Source organism: Lagenorhynchus albirostris, chromosome 3 (genome assembly GCF_949774975.1).
Source record: "Lagenorhynchus albirostris chromosome 3, mLagAlb1.1, whole genome shotgun sequence".
Classification (NCBI taxonomy): Eukaryota; Metazoa; Chordata; class Mammalia; order Artiodactyla; family Delphinidae; genus Lagenorhynchus; species Lagenorhynchus albirostris.
In genome coordinates this window covers 41,473,973-41,497,147 of record NC_083097.1, presented here as the reverse complement: position 1 = coordinate 41,497,147, position 23,175 = coordinate 41,473,973, and the positions used below count along the sequence as shown (strand labels likewise).

General features: G+C 42.6%; 1 protein-coding gene and 1 pseudogene across 3 annotated transcripts in view; one reads left to right on the top strand and one right to left on the bottom strand.

The window, feature by feature from the left end:
* ARL15 (ADP ribosylation factor like GTPase 15) overlaps nt 1-23,175 on the top strand; it is a 417,368-nt gene that overhangs the window by 21,147 nt on the left and 373,046 nt on the right. For 2 of the 3 annotated variants that reach the window (XM_060142948.1, XM_060142947.1), the window contains exon 2: nt 12,839-12,895. The exons of the other annotated variant lie outside the window; for it this stretch is intronic. In XM_060142948.1, coding sequence (XP_059998931.1) covers nt 12,839-12,895 — 57 coding nt within the window. The remainder of the gene's footprint in view (nt 1-12,838; nt 12,896-23,175) is intronic. 3 annotated transcript variants of the gene reach the window in all.
* Nucleotides 758-12,046, bottom strand: LOC132517875 (3-oxo-5-alpha-steroid 4-dehydrogenase 1-like; annotated as a pseudogene).

Genomic DNA, 23,175 nt, shown 5'->3' with positions numbered 1-23,175 from the left:
ACTGAGAGGTACTTAAAAAGTGCCTTACAAAAAAATTCTAATTCTACCTAGAAGGAGGTAGAAAAACCATCCCAGGCCAGAGACTCCTGATGGCTCATGGCGAGTGGCCCAGGACGGGAGCGGTGCCCTGCAGCACCTTTGTGCTCCTAGCCCAGGGCCTCCAATAAGTCCCCTTTGTGGGGGGACACAGCAGACTGCTCCTTAAGAATGCCCCCAGTGCCCTGTCCTGCCAGTGAAGTCACCTGGTGGACCAGGCTGCAGCAGGTACCAGAGGCCCTTTGCACCAGCCTCTGATGGGTGCCCCCTTTCTCTGTGCACAACTTCTCTGCCTGCCCAGCACCCAACAGTGAGAGGCTGTGGGTACACTGTGGGTACCGAGGCCTCTCCGACCTAGTGGGATGAAAGGGACACAAAGACAGAACATGTCTCCATGGGGAGGACGGGGTGACATCGCCTTTGACCTTAAACCCATTGCTGTAGGGGGTTGTGTAAGCGGTACAGAAACGTTTTGGTCCATAGAGGCAAACCCAAAATCACAGGAGGGTCAGCCGCAATTACAGAGTTCCAGATTCCTGACCTGGTATGCAGCAGCATAGTTCAACCTGCAATTTCAGTTTGATTAGACTGTTATTAGGTAGCATACAAATTTGCTAGGGGAAAAAAATCCCTTGAGCAATCTTGAAAAAGATGAAATAGCAGAAAACTTACAGAGACATAAATTTATTTATATAATCCAAGAGAAACATCATCGAAAGCTTCAAGTTGAAGATAATTCCACTGACAATGAACTTAAAACAAAAACAGAATCATCATTTTTCTGAATTTTGGATAATCTTCAAATATCTCATGGTACCACTGGCGATGCTGCTGAGCCCTGGTGAACAGGACACAGAAGGTGAACAGAGCGAAAGCCCAGCCTTGAATGGACCCGCTGGCGAGGGTGTAGATGCACCACTGGACGACTTCTCGGAAGTAGCTGGCTGCAGTGATGTACTAAACAAGCCCTCTCCTTAGTGTTTTATATCTGGTCTCCCCTGGTTTCCTGAAGTTCCTTAGGCCATGATCTGAATGGATGTTTATCAGCATGCCTGTCAACCACACGACAAAACCTGTTAGAAATCAGGGGTCAGTGAGCCAGTCGTCAGCATGCACTGCATACTGGCTCAGGTATCTACTCTGCAAGTAGCCAGTTATAGGTGCAGAACACGAATGCCAATATAAAGGCGTACAATGGTGCGGGCTTTCCAACTCGGATCTGAAAAGGGGGAAATCAAGGCCCGTTGCACATAGTGGACGAGGAACAGCAGGATGCAGTTGGGCCAGGGGTTGAGGCGCTCGGCCGGCGGGGTCGGCCTGGCGAGGAGTGGAAGGGCCCGCGAGGGCAGCTCCTGCACCGCCCAGGCGGCCTGCTCGGGCAGCCGGAAGGCGGAGCGCACTAACGCGTAGCGCCCGTAAGGCCAGCCCACCAGCTTCAGCAGCGCGTAGCACAGGAAGCCCGGGGCGCTCTCCAGGTAGGCAAGCGCGTTCAGGAGGAACGGCTCAGCCAGCTGCACTGCTGCAGGCGTGCTCCGGGGCCCGGCCGCGACGGGGCACTTATAGGGCCGCTCTGGGAGGTGGGGCGGGAGGCGCGGTTACCTGAGGTCTGCGCCGCCCCCAAAGCCCCGTGGCTGAATCAGCCCCGCACTGGCGGCCCCGAAGCAGCCCACGAATACTTGCTGAGCAATGCTTAATTTCGTAGGGACGTGGGCATCGTAGACAATACAGGGATGAATCTTTTGGGTACTGCACTATAGCCTGTAACATTGAAAGTAACACAGTTCTTTGCTTGTGGAAAAACGCTGGATGATGGATTAGAACAGGGTGCACAAACTTTTTCTGTAAAGGGCCAGCTAGTAAATATTTTAGGCTCTGCAGGCCATACGGTCTCTGTCTCAGCTACAAACCTCTGCCGTTGTTGCACAAAAGCAGCCATAGATGGACGTGGCTGTGTTCCACTAAAACTTTATTTGCAAAAAGCAGCCAGTGAGCCAGATTTGGCCCATGGATTGTAGATTGCCAGCCGCTGGACTCGTAAAGTAGGATTTACCTCTTTGAAGAAGAGAGGCAGTATTTCTCTATTTTTCACTGACATCAGAGTTTTGGGTTTTGGAAACTTTTTTTTTTTGCGGTACGCGGGCCTCTCACTGTTGTGGCCTCATTGCGGAGCACAGGCTCCGGACGCGCAGGCTCAGCGGCCATGGCTCACGGGCCCAGCCGCTCCGCGGCATGTGGGATCCTCCCGGACCGGGGCACGAACCCGTGTCCCCTGCATCGGCAGGCGGACTCTCAACCACTGCGCCACCAGGGAAGCCCCCAATGAAGCTGTTTGGATAAACACAGAACTGAATTTAGATGGATCGAATTTCATTTCGATCCATTTAGATGAATGAGAACTGAAGGTTCATCTTCTAGTTCATTCAGTTACACATTTTGTTTTTTTGTGTGAGGTTAAGGAAGAACAAGATTCTCATAGAATCATAGTTGCAAGTGTTACAGATATTAAAGTAGCTCAATTCTAAATTACTCTTCAATCAGAAGGCAGAATATAGGTTTTGTTCTGAGGCTACTTCCCCACCCTGCCCGCCGAAAGAAGATCACTCTGGCAGCACAAGTAAATGTGTGGGCATTCTCCAGTGTGTTAAAAGTTTCATGTACAGTATATTTGAATATGTATTTTTTTCTCATTTCAGTCTCTAAGATAATAAAGATTCAATTTCGTTTAAAAAAATATTTCTCAAATACCCAGCTGCCTCTTTGGAACCGTATCTGGGGAGCAGAGTTTGAAAACCACAGGTTTAGAATCAGACGCGGAAATCTAAATTCTGCTAGTTACTTGCCACAGGCTGATAACCCTCAGTTTTCCATCTGAAAGATAGGCCTAGAAATACCCACCTTGCTCTAGTTGTGAGGACTGAGTGAGCGTGTAAAACACCCAGCACATAGTAGTCTCCTAATAAATGTCTTCGTTTTTTTTTTCTCTCCTGTGACTTAAAACATAATCACAGCCCTTCTTTTAAATTATATTGTGTGTGGCTGCATTCGATTCCAATAGGTATGGTTTCATTTGCTTTTACTAGAAATTTTCACCATCTTAAAGGAACGCTTGACTGACTAGGATCTCTGCCTGCAGAAATGCCAATTCCTCCCCCAAAAGGAGTGGGTTTGGGTGGGCCCCTCACCCTGTTGTGGTTGTGATTCCATCTTCTGGCCTGAGAGTGAAGAGGAGTTTGGAGCGATCCACCCTCCCAGGCAGAGAATAAGAATTTAAGAGGCTTATTCACACAATCAGAAACAAGGGCAGTGAGTGTGCAGACTTTCCTTATTCGATTTTTATGCCAACTGCCCCATCTCTGTCTGGTCTCTTTAGAAATTAGCAGTAAAAGCCATGTACCAGAAGGGCCAGTGCGCACACCTTTGGAGAAGCAAGGATGTGAACAGCAGGGAAATGAGGGAGGGCTTGTGCCACTTGGCAGCCAGACTTGTAGGGATAAGGAGAAAATCCACAAGACTCAGGAAAAGTAGTGTCCCTTGAAAAAGAAAAGAGAAATAGTCTGAGTCCTTAGGAACCAAAAGTAGTGAGATCCCAGCAAGCCAAGCTTGGCACGGGTGGCCTTGGGATTTCACAGAAAACCCCCGGTAGTTCCCTGACCATTTCAACTGGGATCATTTGTCTTCAGCAAGTGAAGGTACTGTGGCTGTTCGTATAAGTTTCAGGTTTACGGGTCTCAGGTGCCGAGTGGCCCAAGGAAATTGGTCCTGAAGCCAGGGTCCAGAGGGCAGCCAGACAGGATGCTGGGGGCCCGGGAGGTTGTGGTAGCGAAGTCGAGTTTCATTTAAAATTACTCTTAAACTAATGAGTGGTTTTAAGCAGGAGGTGATAGGACCTGATCTACGTTTTGAAATCTTGCTCTGGCTGCTGCCATGGAGCCTGGATTATACAGGGCGGGAGGGCAGCCGGGAGGAGGACCTGTTGGTGAAACTCATCCATGTCCCAGCACTAGATGTGGGTGGCTTGGTCTGGGCGTCAGCGAGTTAGGATGCCTTCTCCTTGCCAAGCCCCCGAGGCTTGCTTACTTAATCCAGTAAGGTTAGTGGTATTAGTAGTAGTCCTTTCTTTTCATGCCTGAGAACCAGCTGTTGCAGTTCAGGGCGGCTAAGTTTTATATGGTCACACCCTGAACGACTTGAACCCAGGTCAGTCTAAACTCAAAGCTCACACTTCCCTTTCTTCCCTTGCCACGGTCAGAAAAACCAGAGGGCAAGTCCAGATTGTCCAAGTCATAAACCGATAGGAGTTCTTTTGATCCTTTAAACAATTGGACCACATTCTCCTGTAACCAGTGTTTCTTTCTGGGCGGTACAATAATTTTTATAAGTTAAGAGGGAGCTATTGATCGAGTAAAAGGGCTTGACCATTTAAATATTTTGAGGACTTTAAATATAGGTTTGACGATATAAGCATCATGCTCAAGGTAGAGGCTTAAAAATGTTCAAAGACACAATCCCTAAATGACAGTTTCTAAGGTTTTCTAACCAGAAGGGCAGTGCCGAAAAGTTGTTATTCATTTGATTATATCCAAAAGGAGAGGGAGGGAAAATGAGGATAACTCCATGTTCTAGAGAATTAAAAAATATAATTTTCCTTATGATTCTAAATAATGGTGCTCCTGAGTGTCTAGTGAGCAACGCATTACAAACTGGATGCCTATCGTTATAAAACAATATCCATGAAACATTAATAATATTGAATATTAAAATGTGATAATTGAATAATAAATTTTTACACAAGGCAGACTAAAACCTCTTCGGTTTAAACGTAGATGTAAATTGCCTAGGTGGACAGTAATATGAGGTCTGGCTAAAATGAATGGGTTTCCCTTATTGCCTCTGGTTCCGGGTCTGTGTGGGCAAAGTGCTGGGAGCTAAGCCCTATGCTTTGGGATGTTTCTTCCTTTGGGGAATCTCAGGCTTAGCATCCTGGTTTTCAGTGATTGCGATCAGAAGTCACCTTTCTAATGTGGAGGCCGCAGGAAGAGACACCAGGAGTACAAAATAAGGCCAGAATCAAGGGTGTCCAGAGAAGCTGATGGGAGAGTGCATCTCCTGGGGCCTCCAGTGTCCTCGGCCCCTTAGTGCAGATGCTCAGATGAATTTGTGTGCCTGGAACATAGACACTCAATTAAAAAAATAAGCAAACACCAATTTGGAGCTTACTGTGTTTTCTCTTATAATTCACTTAATCCTCATAGAACCCTCTAAGATAGGTAGTACTGTTATCTTTACTTTACAAATAACAAATTAAGATGCAAAGAGGTTAAGTACCTCACCCAGGGCCCCAGAAATAGTAAGTTGTATGGCTGGGATTTGATTTAAGGAAGTCTGACACCCAACTCTGTGCTCTTAATGGCTGCCTGATCACTTCTTAATATCTGTGAACTGTTGAATTGAGTGTCTGGTGCTTTGACTTTTCAGGATAGAATCCTGCATTTGCTTATGCCAGGGATTTTCAGAGTTAAGTTGCTGAAAGCTTTTCTGGGATCCCTTATTTGATTTCCATAATGTTGTCAGAATTACCACATCTGCTTTCAAAATTAGTAATACCCCCAATCCACTGCCTTCTGAACATTCTATTCATTTATTTTATTTTTCTTCATAGCACTTATCACCATCTACCTTGATTTATTTTTGCTTTTGCCTGCCACCCCTGACTAGAGTGCAGGCTTCTGAGCCTTGTGTACTGCCTAGTCTCCAGCAAGGAGAACGCTGCCTGGCACAAAGGAGATGCTCAGTACAGATATGAAGATTCATGGCAAGTACATTGGTGCCTTCATCTTGGCCATCTAAAATCCTTGAACCTTTCAGAAGGCTTGCTGCTCCATCCCACCCTTACTGCATGGGGCAGTGAAACATCTCAGGGGCATCAGGAGCCTGGAAGTTGTAATACTAAGGCTGAGCTCTTCTAATTGTCACGTGTATGGAAAATTCTTTTGCCTAAAGTTAACGAGAAAGACCTCTTACCACCTTAAAGAAATGACCTCTTTCCACCTTAAAAAATATACTTCATGTCTCCCAGAATCCTCTGCACTCTTAAAAATCTATTCCACTCCTTACAAATCAGAATTTGGTAGACCTCTGCTATGCATGAGCGGGCTGGTGCCTGTGTTCAGTTTCTGGTGCCCAGATACCTTTTCCTAGGTACTTAGAGTAGAATACTCTAGCTGGGAAAAGGCTTTTCTGTTTAGAAGGTCACAGGGACTTGTCAAAAGTGTTATTTGTGGTAGGTCAGAGATACCGTATTCAGCATGGGTTTTTATTGGCCTTTAGTAGTCAGAATATTTGTTGAACTTTGAAATACTTGTGAACCTGCTTTACAGTTTGTTTGCCTTCATTTGCCTTCATTTGTTCTTAATGATTAAAAGTATGGGCTCTCAAGTCCAAAAGATTTGGGTTCAAATCCAGGTTCTGTCACATTACTAGCTGGTATCTGTTTCCCCATCTCTAAATTGAGGATAATAATACCACTGTAAATCAGAACACATCACTCTTCCATTTAACTGTTTTAAGGGACTATCCCTCTTGCTGAGATGACGTTGTCTCAACCACTGTATCAATTAGGATTGGAATTGTTTGGAAAATAGTGGCTTTGACAAGATAGATTTTTAAAAAAAAAAAAATTTATTTATTTATGGCTGTGTTGGGTCTTTGTTGCTGCATGCAGGCTTTCTCTAGTTGTGAGCAGGGGTTACTCTTTGTTGTGGTACACGGGCTTCTCGTTGTGGTGGCTTCTCGTTGTGGAGCATGGGCTCTAAGAGTGCGGGCTTCAGTAGTTGCGGTGCATGGGCTCAGTAGTTGTGGTTTATGGGCTTAGTTGCTCTGTGGCATGTGGGATCTTCCCGGACCAGGGATCAAACCCGTGTCCCCTGCATTGGCGGGCAGATTCTTAACCACTACGCCACCAGAGAAGTCCCGACAAGATAGATTCTTCCCCCCCCCCTCAGGTAGGTAACTCCAGAAGTCATTAGGTTCCCAAGATGCTTTTGCTTTTGTGTGTGGACTCTAAACTCATGGTTCAAAATTGCTGCCAGAGCTCCTGCCATCACTTCTGCATTCCAGGCAGCAGGACAGAGAAAGGGCAGAAGAGTGTACCTCCTTCATGGGAGACTTTTGGGACTTTCTAATTATATTTAATTGACCAGAGCTTGGTCACATTGCTATACCTAGCTGCAAAGGAACCTGGTGAATATATCATTTTTTCACTTAGAAACAGAATTCTCTGCAACTGCATTCAGCCATTCCTCACATACCTCTGTCTCTCTGGGTCCACTTCTCTTGAGATTACTAGCAAGGGTATTCTCTGCTTTGTGTATCTTTTCTGTATAGTTTCCTTTATTCATACTTTCGGCTTCCTCATACATTTAGGTTCCTATGATTTTTCATGGTCATGAAGTTACTTAATGCCTTTGTTTTTTGTGTTCTCTCAGCTTCACTTCCTACTTCTAACTGCTTCATCTTCTCAGTACTTTTCCATTCATATCTTGGAGAGTGCGAATGATTAGTCTAGGCTAGCCTAGCTCTTCCTGCTGGGCCCCTCCGTGGTTGTTGGCCAGCTGGAGGACGGACGGCCTGCTAATTTAATCGGCTGTGGCTATCTTGCTTATGGGTCTTTTTATCTGCAAGTGTGTGGAGGCAGAGCAGGCTTTATAATGTGACCAGCATGCTTGCTCCTTCACAAGTGGAACTTCCTTTGGCAGTGAGTTAGAGATAAATCTTAAAATGATAAACCTTAAAATTAAAAATCTTAACGTGAATGAATTTTAGATAGTGTGTAGATAGTCAACAAGTATCAGTAACTAACGTCTGATTGAGAAGTGATTATTTAAAAGTACAGGAGGGTATTTAAGGCATACACCAGTATCCCTCAAATGCTTGCATATCCTGTGATATTTCTTGCTTTTATTCATGTTGTCACTTCCATCTGGAATGATCTTTTCCTCTTCCGTTACTCCCTTTCTCCTAGCTAACTCCCAATCTTTTAAGACTATTTGGGGATCCGCCCCCTACAAAGTCTTTCTGACACTCCTGTAATGGGTTCCGTGCTCCTACTCAGTTTTTCTAAAACCCTTTGTGCATACCTCTTATTAGGCTGGACGTGTTTATCATGCCGTTCTGTGTCACAGGTCTGTTAAATAACTGCTCTCTCCTGAGCTGGAAGACTGTTGATGCCAGGGTTGGTCTTATTTATCGTTGTATGTCTAATATCTGCTTGCCTAGCAATGCCTGACACATTAGTGATGCTCAGCAAAAATTTTTTTCTTTTTCTTGGATTGAAATTTTTTTTATCCTCAGTTCATGACAAAAAGTAAAAGGAATAAATTTGCTAAGGTGAATTGAACTAATTATTTTAATCTGGTAAATTAGAAGGGCATTTCTTTCCTGCTTCCAATTCTTCTTTAATCAGAACTTTCAGAAGGAGAACTGTTCTTATCTTCAGTATTGAGCCAAGATTCTGCTCTTGTTTAGAAGTTACACATGACTTTTAGTGCCATTTTGCAGAAGATTGGCTAAAATTTTGCTGGCTTGAGATCTATAGATTCCGATATGACTGTTTATGTTTGTGTTTGATTTTTTTGCTAGGTGACTTTTCAAATCTCTGAGATTATTTCTGCTAGATGTCTTTTCAAATATTTGTGTTTGAATTTCACAGAGAGATATGTGCTGAAGATATTTTTTAACAGGTGAGGGCAGTGATTCCTTTTTGGATTACTGGTTGAACCCTTACATACTTCATCCCTGGACAGCTTGAGAAGTATAGATGCTCTTGGGATGATGGTGGTACCGTTACAATTGAAAACATTTTGGAAAATGCCGAAAGACCAGTTTTGCTAGTTTTGCTTTAGACGTAAATGTTTCTTTCCAGGTTGATTATCACTATCCTTTTTCCTAGTCTGAGGAAGCTATAACTTAGATGTTGAGGAGCAAACTCCTCCACATTTTGTAAATAAAAATTCATTTTATTTTGTAAATACAAGTTTGAGTTGTTTAGAAAAGTTAACTTATTTCCCAGTGGGGAAAGTAACCTTTCGAGTGTGCCAAGGGAGTTGTTAAATAATTCACTGTTAATGTTTTCAGCGGCTACACTAACAGGAGGCGATGCGGGTTCTGAAGTCCGTGGCGTTCCCAACGGTTTGTTTCTGTGTCTGGAGGAGTGACTACAGCATAATGACAGACGTAATCTTTACTCAGAGATGATTCCACCCACTCAGGACTCTGGAGCACCTACGCACCTTGGAACGCACTGAACCGGGCTTCTCTCCACAGTTTCCCAAATCCTGCACCTTTGCCTCCAGCCCACTTGTTTTGGGATGCTGTCAAGAGAAAATGCTAGATCTTAGCTTTACTTGGGAGTAGCTAATCCAGGCATGGGCCTCATTTGAAGGTGACTTACTGCTCTCCCTACCCCCATCTTGTCACCCAAGTTCTAACACACACCCGCGGTACTCAGAAGCGTTGACTTGGCTATATTAACCTTTTATTTTCATCACATGCAAAATTACAGAGGAGAAAATAAGGAAACATGGCTGTCACCTTGCCCTGTATCAGAATGAGGGATTGCATGCCACCTCAAATATTCTAAAAACAGCTCCTTTAGAAAAAGAAAATTAATGTGTTTTTTCATCCCCTGATGGAACGGAAATTTGTTATACCTTGAAATCAAGTTTTTTTCCAGACTGTATAGTATTTTCTGCCGTCTTGTTGAAGATTTTTTTTCTCCTTTATTTTCATGCTTACCTTTTGAAGTTTCTTAGGGAAAACAACAGTAAAATGTAAGTAATCATATTAATTTCAAATTGAGTATTCCTTTTCTCTTTCTCTGGATTAGACTTTTTTTTTCTGTAGCCCTGTCTTAACAGACTGTAACCAATCTGTGACTTGCTCTTGACAGCACTTCTTTTCTGCACTTTCATCAGATGAGGCAGCAAAGAAGGTGCGATTACTCTGAAGGTTATTGCTTTTCAAATAATATCCTTTCGTTCTTCCTCAGGTGAGTCTAGACGGAGATTTATGAATGCTGGTATAGAGGCTACTGGGTCAGAGTTTATCTAGGGTAGAGATCCATTCTTTCCTTGGGGATGATTACTCATCTTTCATTCCAAGCTATGCGTTCTGTCCCATGGGTTTTGTTTTTTTTTTTTTTTTTTTTGCGGTACGTGGGCCTCTCACTGCTGTGGCCTCTCCCGTTGCGGAGCACAGGCTCCGGACGCACAGGCTCAGCGGCCATGGCTCACGGGCCCAGCCGCTCCGCGGCATGTGGGATCTTCCCGGACCGGGGCACGAACCCATGTCCCCTGCATCGGCAGGCGGACTCTCAATCACTGTGCCACCAGGGAAGACCCTGTCCTCTGGGTTTTTAAAATGGGTTCTTGTCAATAGAGCATCTATATACGGAAACAATATGAACTAATCATTTAAAATTTATAACCATTTCCTATAGCATGACCCAAAGAAGTTTCATTATGCTTTTAAATATCTCTTTTTATTCGACTCCCTCTAATGAGAGTAAAGAAGCCCGTTCCCGAGAACATTACTGTTAGAATGAATTTGGAGTTTGAGCAGTAGATGTGCTGCTTGGTTTGAGGTCAGATGTTCAGGGATAAGGCAGTATTTGTAAGGATTAGAGGTTAGAGAGAAGGAGGAAATACGGCTAGTGAGAAAAAAATTACACAAATTAAGTTGAGGGTTTTCAAGGGTAATAAGTTTGGCAATCCCAGTAACAGTACTTGTACATTTTGGGAGTGTGAAAAGGATTGGAAAGTAGGTTTTTAGTAACTAAAGAATAAATACATCTCCCCCCTTTAAAAGGTCAAGCTGTTTTTAAAATTAAGCTCTTAAAAAGAGCTCTAATGACAAATGCTGGGTCTCTTTCTTTTAAGGCCCCGGGGAATCCCGCTTGTTAAAACTGACTATTTCTTAGAGTATTGCTCTGTACCAGTTAGGGTTAGTCGGTCGAGAGAGACACACAGTCTTTAAACAAGTTAGAGGTTTATTTCTCTTTCATGTACACAGTTTGGAGGAGGCAGGTATGGCAGCTCCACTGCCCTTGGAGTCTCCAGGTTTGCTCATCCTTGGGCTTCACTTCCCGTGTCCACTGTTCTCGGGGCTCCTCCCAATCTAAGGCCCCTGCTGGGGCCACATGAAATCTCAATTGCAGAAAAAGAAGTAGGAAAGGCAGAAGAGTAAAAGGGTCCTTCTTAGAGTCAGTTCACTTTACGCATCCTTCACTTTATGCATCTCATTACAGAGAACTGAGTCACGCAACAGTCCCCAGCTCCAGGGATGGCGGGGAAATAGACTCTTGTTCCAGGTGACATAAAATAAGATAGTTATCTTTCACTTGGGGAAAATAAGCTTTCCAGATTACTGGGAGAGCTGTTAAATAATTCATTTTGTACAAAAGTAAAAATCAGGGTAATTTCCAAAGGTAGAAGGGAGAATAAACATTGGGCAAGGTAGTGAGTATTCTGTCATTCAGCTCTGAGGAGGCCAGTGGCATTGCCCTGGGGTGTTTCCAGTAGTGTATTTTATGCAGAATAAAGAAACCCAATAGTGCCATGGTGGTAATGATACCTTAATAATAGAAATGATCCCCAATATTAAATCGTCAGCCATTCATGTGAAAGTAGCACCTGGAACTTTTTGTAAGTTTAGAGTTTAAGAACTTTACACAACAAATTATCTCATGAGTTTGGTTTTTCCATTGCTGTAATTTTTAATTTGAATGTCCATGCAATGTAGCCTTGGCTTTCAATATTTTCCTTACCAATTCCTTTAATCATATAGAATTAGTTTCTTATGGCCATCTGAAGAGGCTGGATCATTTTGCAGAATCAGTCTGATACGAGTTTTTGTCCTTCTCTTCCGAAGGAACATCTCTTTGGAAGCCTTTTTGGCTACCATGGGAATCGGGGATCTTGTGTCTCTGCTTCCTTGGTGCAGCGGATACAACCATGATTGCCAGATTTGGGCATTATAAACTTCACAGAGAAGCTTTTGCTCGCCAACAGTAAACCATAATAACAGTGTTGGACTGTATAAAGTTAGAGTTGTTTTGACTACATACCGATTTAATGTGCTAAAAATATTCCTCCAGTTAAAGAAAAGGCAATAAATCAATACTCGTGTTTGGTATACATGGTATTGTGAGTGGAAATGAGTTTTAGGAGTCTGAACTTGATTTGGGTATGAGAAGTTGTGAACTCTAATTTGAGTGCTGTCATTGATATTCTGAGACCAAGGACCTTAGGCTTCTCTTTAAATTCAGTCCATTCAAAACTGTTAGTATATAACCACGAGCTTTTACTTTTTTTTTTAACAAAGTTTAGTTTTCTGTAAGCATTGTAGACATTTATGATCTAGTAAGAATTGAACTAAAAAAAAATAAGTGCTTACACTTTCTAGCAGTCAAAGAATTAATCATTGAAAATTAGATATTAGAGCAGGATTTAAAGAAATGTAATCAAATGATTACAATAAATCACATTCCTTAAATTATGCTATTGAATTAGAGATTGAAGTATCTGCTTTATAGTCCCATGATAAAGCACTATGCTACATACTTTATTATCTCTGTTTTATTTGAACTGGCCTAGAAAAAGCAGAAGGAAAAAATTTCAGCCACTTGCTCGTAAAGCAGGTGTCAAAAGACAACAGATTCTCTTTAGAGAGAGAAGCAAGACAAGAGGGGAGAAGTCAGTTCTATGGAACAAACATTTAGTTGTAATCTCTTATTTTAATCTTGTAGAGAATGTCTGAATGTATCCAGATCTCATTTGCTGTCTGTAGAATTGGCATTTACACGGTAAGCAATGTATATTTTTTCAGTACCAAATGTCATGAAAGTATAAATGAAGAACTGCGTGCTGGAGAGTGTATGGAGCTATGGGAATTGTCCTCCACTGGTGGTGAGAGTGTAAATTTATACAGCCACTTCGGAAAATAATAAAGTTGAGTACCAGAATGTTCTATGACCCGTGCAAATCTACTCCTAGGTGTGTACTTCAGAGAAATTGTTGCGTAATTATAAGAAGACCTGTGCAGGGAAAGTTCCAGCAGAAGTATTCATAAAAGGAAAATATTAGAAATAATGCAAATGTCCATCAGTAATAGATTGGATTGTGGCATTTTAGTTAATTTCATAGGATACCGTACAGCAGCAAACATTATAAACTAAAAGTAATATATGAACTACAGCTATAATACACAGTGGTTACATTTTACAAATATAATGTTGATTAAAAAACAAATCACAGGAAAATACATGCAGTATGATTTGATTTCTACAAAGTTTGAAAACGGCAACACTAAGCAATACATTGTTTTAAGGTTACGTAAATAGACAGATAAATTATAAAGAAATGTAAAAATTCGGATGTCGTTACCTCTAGGGCAGCAGTCCTCGATGGGGGTGGGGGTGGGGGCTGACGATTTTGCCCTCCAGGGGCTATGTGGCAATGGCTGGAGACGTTTTTGGTTGCTTCTCCCGAGGGTGGTGGTGGCATGCTACTGGCATCCACTGGGCGGAGGCCAGGGGTGTTGCTAAACATCCAGCAATACACTAGGTAAGCACTTAGTAGTTATCTGGCCCAGAATGTCAGCAGTGCTGAGGCTGAGAAATTCTGCTCTAGGAAAGTGGAGGCGAGGAAAAGGCTTTAAAAGTTTTAGTGATGTTCTGCTTCTTAACTTGAATGGTGGGCACATGGTGCTGGCTTTATAGTTATTCTTTAAACAACATATTTGCTTCATATACTTTTTTGTATGTATGATATACTTCACAACACAAAAATATAGAAAATGTTAGTGTATTTTGGAATTTTTTTTTTATATGAGTCTGTCAGTTGACTCCAGTGCCGTGAGCCAGCCCATTTCGTAATTCAGAAATATAGGGATGTGTCTATGTAGATGACCATTAAAAGAACTTTTCTAATGTAAAGACTCAGTGACAAAGTATCTTGACTTTTTCCCTTTGAAGGCCTAGGGAGGGGATTCTGAGAGTGAACAGGAAATGGAATGATGTTTACTTTTGAAGACCAAATTATTCTCTGTGGAAGGGTTTAAAAAGACTTAAGGTGATTTTGTTTCTCATCCACCTTGCACAGAGGAGTGTGAATATGTGTGCACAAGAAGTTTAGGGAAATTGTTTAGAATGAATGAAGCAAGAGCTCTGAGTAAAAGATATGACCACGGATTGCCTAGCTGTGCTTATCCTTGTACCTTCCACAGCGTCTGGCACCTGGTAGGTGCTCAGTAGCTATCTGTTCAGTTATATTGGTGTGAGCACTGTTTTCAGTTTTGCCTTAGTTTGAACTTAGAAAAAGCACATTTTCTTTATTCCTTTTCTCACTTGTGTTAGCTGCTTGTCTCAGCTGAGTATCTTTTTATGTATTTTATGTTCTCCCTCAAGATGCTGGATTTTGTGTATATTTGCCATCTCAAAACAAAATTGGGTGACATTTATCCCCGGTTAGATGAATAGATTACTTGGGGCTAGACATGTTTTCTGTTGTTTATCTGAAGTTACTTTGTTAATATTTTTGTTGTTGTTGATGAGGGGGGGCGGTCCTTGAACAAAGCTGCCTGTTTGAGGAGTCCCATGATGTGCAGGAAAGGCCCAACTCCAGGACCTCTGAGTGCCCGGGCACTGGCTGGCAGCAGCCCAGCAGAAGTACCGCCTCAGCACGAATGCCTGCAGCTGTGGCCGCTCGAGGCTGTCAGCCGGCTGTGCTTCTCTAGACGGGAGATCTGAGTGTGGGCACCGCGGGAAGTCAACACGACAGTGTATTTACCACTAGAACCTGAGAACACCGGGACTGTTGATGTCAGGAATGGTGCTTGGTCATCCTCGATTACCTAGCACTTAGCCTGGGCCTGGGACCATGCAGGTGCTCATCTCTGTTTATTTAGTGAAGAAGCTCTTGCTGTGGACTAATTCTAAGGCAGATAAAAATTGTCCTTAAAGGAGAGTGCTGTGGAGAGATTTGTGCTCCTACCCAGAATTCACGTGTCGAAGCCCTAACCTGCAGTGTGATGGTGTTTGGAGATGGGGCCTTTGGGAGGAAATTAGGTTTAGATACAGTCGTGAGGGGGTGGGGTCCTTGTGAGGGGATTAACCCTTAGAAGAGACGTCAGAGAGTTTGCTCTCTCTCTGTCCCTGTGCTGTGAATCAGGAAGGCAGCCTCCATACGCCAGGGAAAGAGCTCTTACCGAACCCGACTGTGCTGGCGCTCTGATCTCGGACTTCTAACTCTAAGACTGTAAGAAATGTCTGTCGTTTAAGCCACCCATTCTTTCATAATTTGCTACAGCAGCCCAAGCAGACTAAAACAGGGAGGGGAAAAAAAAATCTTGTGAATTGTAAATAAAGAACATAAACAAACATGAAAAACTTAGAAGTACCTGTTGAAAAGAAATGCTAAGTTTTAAGTAAAACAAAGTAGAGGAGGAAACTAAAGATTATGGGTGAATGTCTGAGACGATGGTGATAGGTAGTTGACATAACTTTTATTTCTATATGCCTCTAACGTTGCTAAAAAGCAGATTAAGCACTTAACTAAGGAGAGAAAAGCCGTACTTCTTACATATTTGGGATCCGTAATCTGAAATGAGCCAAGACCAAAATGGAATGTATACAGGACAGACACGCTGAAAACGTCCAACGTATAAAAGTAAATGTGTTGGGCTTCCCTGGTGGCACAGTGGTTAAGAATCCGCCTGCCAATGCAAGGGACACGGATTCGAGCCCTGGTCTGGGAAGATTCCACATGCCGCGGAGCAACTAAGCCCGTGTGTGCGCCACAACTCCTGAGCCTGCACTGTAGAGCCCACGAGCCACAACTACTGAGTCTGCGTGCCTTAACTGCTGAAGCCTGCACACCTAGAGCCCATGCTCCACAACAAGAGAAACCACCACAATGAGAAGCCTGCGCACTGCAACGAAGAGTAGCCCCTGCTCGCCACCAACTAGAGAAAAGCCTGCTTGCAGCAACAAAGACCCAACACAGCCAAAAATAAATAAAATAATTTATTTTTTAAAAAAAGTAAATGTGTTGTATGCAGGTGAGTGCATACTGAACCTTATATACTAAACAGTTTAATGAAAACCATTACTCAGAGAAAACAAAGGCTGTCCTTTGCATGGCATCCACTTTTCTCTCCGGTGTTTGGAGTGGACAGAGCTTTCTCTAGACATCGAAAGGAAATGATGCTTGTTTAGAGTGCCTTAACTCAGGAAGCTGAAGAAAACAAATCCTACCTCAGTTTTCTAGGCAGGGATCTTAAGGCGTGGGTAGAGAAACTTACGCACTATCAGTGATGGAGTGATAGCTGCTCCCAAACCCAAATGCTAGGACAAATTGAAACAGAGCAAAACAGAAGAAGGTCTTTAGATGAAGCATCTGTTCTGAGGAGATAACTTCCTTTCCTGTGCCCTGTAGCACAGGACAGAGTGTGTTCTCTCAAATGTGATATCCTGACGTCTTACAAAGAGGTAATTTAGTTTTTGAAACAAAAGAAGACCTGTTATGAGAATCTAGACTATTTTGGGTATTAAACAACATTCACTGGGTTCTGGTCAGGAAGAAGAAGGGGAAGTAAGTCCAGGCCAAGAGTTTACATCACAATTGTGGGTCTATGGTTTTTTTTGAAATTCGAGCAATGGCAACAGGCCATACTTGAGAAAGTGATCTTGAAATGAACCTTTGGCAGTCAGGTGTGGATTAACTCCGGGCTAGAGGGCATGCTAGGGCATAGTTTAGGACTCCCCTTTGGAATGTCGGGGTAAATACCCTCAAAGGGACTTGCAGTTGTTCCCAGACGTCTCTGAGTTGGGAACTGTTATTGTTATCAGAGCCAGAGCACCGTGGTGGACAACCAGCTGGTGGTGGCTTGAAGCGGGGTGAGGATTGGAGTGGTCATTTGGGCATCTAGCCACCTTCCTTGTTGGAGTGCGAACCCCTTTGGTCAAAACTGAAAGCTCGGGGCTTCCCTGGTGGCGCAGTGGTTGAGAGTCCGCCTGCCGATGCAGGGGACACGGGTTCCTACCCTGGTCCGGGAAGATCCCACATGCCGCAGAGCGGCTGGGCCTGTGAGCCATGGCCGCTGAGCCTGTGCGTCCGGAGCCTGTGCTCCGCAACGATAGAGGCCACAACAGTGAGAGGCCCGCGTACCACAAAAACAACAACAACAACAACAACAACAAAAAACTGAAAGCTCGGAGGCCAAGATGAATGAAGCCGGGCCAGTTAATCTTGCCTCCTCCAGGATGGTACTGTTTGAAGCACACGGACCCTATGGGCTGATTGTTCCCTCTCCGTACCCAACCCCTGCGTGAACTAAAACTCAATCTAGTGATGAATGAGATTTGAACTAAATAATAGCAGTAAAATATTGTGTGTGGCTAGTGATTTTGGTTAATAATAAGAGCTTTAAAAACTCTTTAAATTCTTCTTTTGACTTTGCAGAAAGTATCAAATGCTGTTTTACTAGCAGAGAAAACATACATCATTTACAACAATAACAGCATTTGTGAAAATGGCATGTAGATTCATCCTGAGATACAGATGCATTCAGTAGTGGGTAGTGATTATCCTTTTACCGAGCTGTAACATCTGCTTGTACCTGCCACACAATGCTCATATTCAACTTCTGTGACTTTATTTTTAAGGAGGGGGCAGGGAGGGCTACCTATTAGAATAAATCGCACAACAGTTGCATATCATTATTAATAATACTCTTAGTAATATTGTATATTATTAAAACTGATTTTAATCTAGCTCTTTAAGTCTGAACAAATCCTGCCCTAAACTTTGAGTTTTTAAAACATATAGTGCCACTTGTAAGGACATTGTATTTGTTTCCTTTTTGCTGCTGAGACAAATTACCACAAATTTAGTAGCTTAAAGCAACATGTATTTATTCTCTTATCATTCTGAAGGTCAGAAGTCTGAAGTGGGTCTCACTGGGCTAAAACCAAGATGTTGGCAGGGCTGCGTTCTTTCTGGAGGCTCTAGAGGACAATCTGATCCTTACTTTTGGTGGCTGCCTATATTCCTTTGCTCTTGGCCCCCTTCTAGCAGTGGCATCACTTCAGCTTCTCCATTTGCCACATCTCTGTTTCTGTCATCACATCTTCTCTAACACGTCTAATAATCCTCTCTCTCTCTTTATAAGGACCCTAGTAATTAAATTGGGCACACCTGGATAATCCAGGCCAACCTTCCCGTTCCCATCTCAAGATGCTTAATCACACCTGTGACGCCCCCTTTTTGCCACGTAAGGTAACATAGTCATGGGTTTTGAGGATTAGGACATGAACATCTCATGGAGGAGGGGAAGGGAAGCAGCATGCTGTGTACCACAGGCACCAAAGAAGAAAGTATAGAGGACTCAGTAAAATCTGTCATCATTCCTGGAGGGAAAGGAAATCAAGGTAGGCAATCCTGATGCCGGGTTTAGGATGTTACTGTCAGTAAAACACCAAGGTCAAACACGTGTCAGACAGACTGGCAGTCCCGCAGATGGGCTCTGCAAGTCTTTGCTCTGGGAACAAACTAAAGAGCAGCTTTAATACATGACCATGTGGAGAGGAGTGGTGTTGACTGTCCCTGTTTTCTGTGTTCCTTGAAGGCTCCAGATTAAATATTTATTGTAAATTGTGTGGCATGCTGAGATGTCTGCAGTCCTAATAAAGAAATGAAAAGCTCCAAGACAAAGGGAGGCACACGTTAATTGAAATTCAGCATTATTGGAGACCTTAATGGAACGGAAATGAATTAAGTTATTGGTTTGGCTGTTTTAGTGAAGATCAAAATAACAGTGGTTTAAACAGAGTTAAGTTTCTATTTCATATCAGATTCTAAGCTGGTAGTCAGTTTGGAATCTAGCCCTTTGCTTCATGAGTCCTTTAGGGACTCAGGCTCCTTCTAGCATGTTCTTCCATTGCCTAGTTTATTCTGGTCCTGTGCAGGTTGAAGACAGCTCACCACTCCCGTGTCTGTTAGGTTTTTGGGAAAGAGGAATGGAGGCCAAGCAGTTCGCTTTATGGGTGTGACATGGAAGTTCTACACACTTCCCCTCACCTCCCAAGTCCCGGAAATTGAGTCACATGATTGTGTCACTGCAGGAGAGGCTTAGAAATGGGGGCTCTGGTGAGGAGCTAAGACTCTGGGGGTTCTATTCCTAATGGGGAGAAGAGAATGGACATTGGGGGACAATTTGCTGTCTCGTGAGGAAATAAGCTAAGGCAAATTGATCTGCACTTCAGCTTCACACAGGGCAGTATACCCTGAGGAAGGTGTGGAGGAGAGTCAGCATTGCTGGTAGCCATTGCCAGTGCACACGTTGAATGAGCACCTAGTGGGGCAACAAGAGTGATTTTGTGTTTGTGACAAGTCCGCCTTCTGGTTGGATGGATAACTGAGGCTTTACGGGCCAAGATCAAATCTAGTATTTTATTTACACATATCAGCATATTATATGTACTTTTGTGCACAGACACGTGGTTAGTGCACATTTGTATTTTGACAATTTTATTTTGAAGGGTGTAAGTGGAAGGTTATATGCTTTATAATCTAGGAGGTGAGAGTTGATGATTGCTTGCTTTCTTTAATAAACAAAATAATGTGCTCAAGTAGAGCAAGAATATCTGGCTAATGTTGCTAACTTTCCTGGCAGGGGGATTTAAAGTTTGAGGTTTAATGAACTTGTTGAGAGCCACAAATATCCATCAACTCTCTGTTTATACAGTAAGAGAGTTACACCATGAAATGTGTGAGATTGACAGGAAAGCCATGCTTTTTTTTTTTTTTTTAAATCATCTTTTGAAATTGGAGCCTATATGAGAACAAGATAAAATCTGTTTGGTTTAGGTGTTTTATTCTGGGGAATGTAGAATGTATCCTTTCCTCTCACCATCAAGGCTTGTCTGCTGCAGACCTTAGTGACTCCAGCACAGCTCCACTCGGGTGGCCCTTCACGCTGAGTCTGACCCAACTGACCCCACTCTCTTCCCACCCCAAACCCGCTCATGGCCCATGCTTCCTTTCTCCGTGACTGGCGCGACAGCGCACCCAGCGGCCATGCCAAGAACTGAACTCAGTCCTCAGCTCTCCCCGGCCTCATCATCTTATCGGTCCCCAGGTTTGGACCTCTCCCATCCTAGTCATCTCTCTTTGCTGCTATTACCCAGGTTCTAGCACCACTATTTTTTGCCTGGAAAACCCTAACAAGCTCCTCCTAGCTGGTCATCCCTTTCCAATGTTGCCCCCTCCCAATCCACTTCTACCTTCTGTAATCAGCATAACTGTGAAATGCATTTCTGCTTATGCTGTAAATGTCTCAGTAGCCTCCCATGGCTCTTAAGTTAAAGCCCAGAATCCTTAACAAAGTTTATAAGGTGCCCTGCGTGGGTTGACCCTGCTTGTCCATTTAGCCTTCTCTCTCAATCTCCTCTTCCACCTCCAGCATTGTATATTCCAGGCATACTCATCTATCTTCAGCTCTTGGTCTGTTCTCTTTTCTACTTCCAGCACTTTGTACGTGCTATCCTCTCATCCTGGAATGGTGAGCTGACACCTCTTCTGGGAAGCCCTCCATGACTTCCAATACCTGGATTAAATGCTCTTTCTAAGGTGTCCCTGTCTTTGCACTCTAGAGTCTTTCACCAGCCAAAGTACCTGTATTTCACAGTCTTAGAATTTCCTGTTAATTTTCCTCTAACTGTAAGCTCACTGAGGGCAGTGACCCTGTCATTCTGTTTCTCCCTTTACCCCCAGCATCTGATGGCTCTTTACCACCAACATCATTATTTATCACCACTGACATTTACTGAGCACTTACTAAGTGTGCTAAGGCCTTTATAGGTGAAATCATTTAATTCTCTACAATCTTGTGAAGAAGGCGCTATTATTATCCTTATTTGATAGAGAGACAACAGGGGCATAGTCTGCTTAAATGTCTTTTCCGAATGGTGGAGACGGGATTTTAGCCAGAATTTGAGTGGATTTATGCTGAATTCTAAACCCTTACCCAACACACTTTACACATTCCAGGCAATAGATGTTCAATATGACTTTGTTGAATTTAGAGTAGTTTCTTAACATTTTCTTTTCTTTTTTTTTTTTTGTCTTTTATTCAAAGACATTTCTGAAAGGGCCAGGCCAGTTATTTTGCAGAACGTCTTTCAGTTTAGACCTGTGTAACTGTTCCATCATGATTAGACTCATGTTAAAAATTTTGGCAGGAATATTATGGAGGTGACATCGTATCCTCATTGCATCTCATTAGGGGTACATGATGCCAATTTATCTTATCATTGGTGGTTGATATATTTTTTAAAATTTATAATTAACCTAAATCTGGGGCTGATATTTTCTAGCTTTACCCAGAATTCACAGACTACACCCTACTTAGAGGCTATAGTATCCTTTATGCATTTACGACATCATCTATATTATATCTTTTCATTATAACTTTGTACCGTATTTTGAGGTCAGGCAAGGGACTATCTAAATTCAATACAGCTTGCTGGAGTTTCAGAAATTTTTTTTTTTTTTTGACTTGGGATATTTTGATCTAGATGAAACCTTAGAGAGCATTTTCCTTCATTTGGGTTACAGTGTTAATAAACAATATAGTCTATTCCAGGTTGTTCTCTTGGTTAGGCTGTTGTGCAGTTGGAAGCAGAGTTAAGAGTTCAGCTTTCAGGGTGTGCTAGCTGCCTTCACTTTCAAGGCTTAATGGTATGAAATAGTGGCTATAACTGCAAGTCTGTTATCACGAGTGGAGAAGAAATTCTAATTATATATTCTCTGTTAACTCAACTTTATTTATGAAGTATAATATTTCTCATTTCTTGACTGTAGATATCCTGATTTAAAAGGCAACACAAAAAAGAGGCAGTAGAAAATTGACTAGTTACATGGGGATCATTCTTTACAAAGGCCTTTTGGAAGGCTTCATTTGGTTATTATCAATTGTAGCTGTGTGGTTAGGTGGAAGGGCTCTGTTCTTGATAAACGTGTAGAATCATTTAACTTAGGAACTTAAAATGTTTAATATTTCCCAATATAAATGACATGGTGGTCCTTAACAAAAGTGTGTCTGGTTGATGGAAATTTCCACCCTAGGAAATGCATATTTTTATGTTGTCTCTTTTCACAGATGGTTGACTTTGTTTTCTTTTTTTTTTGTTTAAAGTTTTTTCTGTTTTTCTTCTTCTTCTTTTTTTAATATTTATTTATTTATTTGTCTGTGCCGGGTCTTACTTGCGGCAGGTGGGATCTTAGTTCCGGCATGTAGGATCTAGTTCCCTGACCAGGGATGGAACCCGGGCCCACTGCACTGGGAGCACGGAGTCTTAACCACTGGACCACCAGGGAAGTCCTGACTGTTTTCTTGACAAATGTTCAGTGTTTAGTCCTTAGGACTAGTACTTTTGTCTTGATAGGGAAAATAACTTGTTTTTGTCAAGACTTAAAAATTATTTTAGAATGCAGTCACTATCAAGGATATGGTTTACTTACATCCATAATTTGGGAACACAATTGTGTTTTCGATTTTAAGCAGAGCAAGTAGATTAATATTATGTATATAGAGAATATAATTGACCCTGGTGATCATTTGGTCTTTGCTTTGTAGAACTCAAATTTATTTAAACATTGACTTAGAATATTATACAAAGTGAATCTGAATAAGAGGCTTTATGCTTATTGTATATTGAAGAATCAGTCTGTGTCCTCCGTATTCCTTTGAGTTTAGCTAGGGCTCCGGCATGTAGTTGGTGCTCAATAACTATGCATTGTCCGAATAGGTATATGGTTCTTTGGGTTGGGGAGAAGAGAGAGCTTTGCCCAGACTCCAGGAGGCTCGGGCAGCTCCGGCTATAGCACCAATCACACATTTCACAGATTGTGCACTCTGACTTGGAAGGTCCATGAAGGCAGGGAGTCTTACTTGTTTCGTTCACTGTTGTAACTCCAGTACCTAGATAAGTGCCTGACATGTTGCAGGCGCTCAGAGAATATTTTTGGAGTGAATGAATGCATGAACAGAGCTCCAATCAGTGGGTTAGAATTGGTAATACCT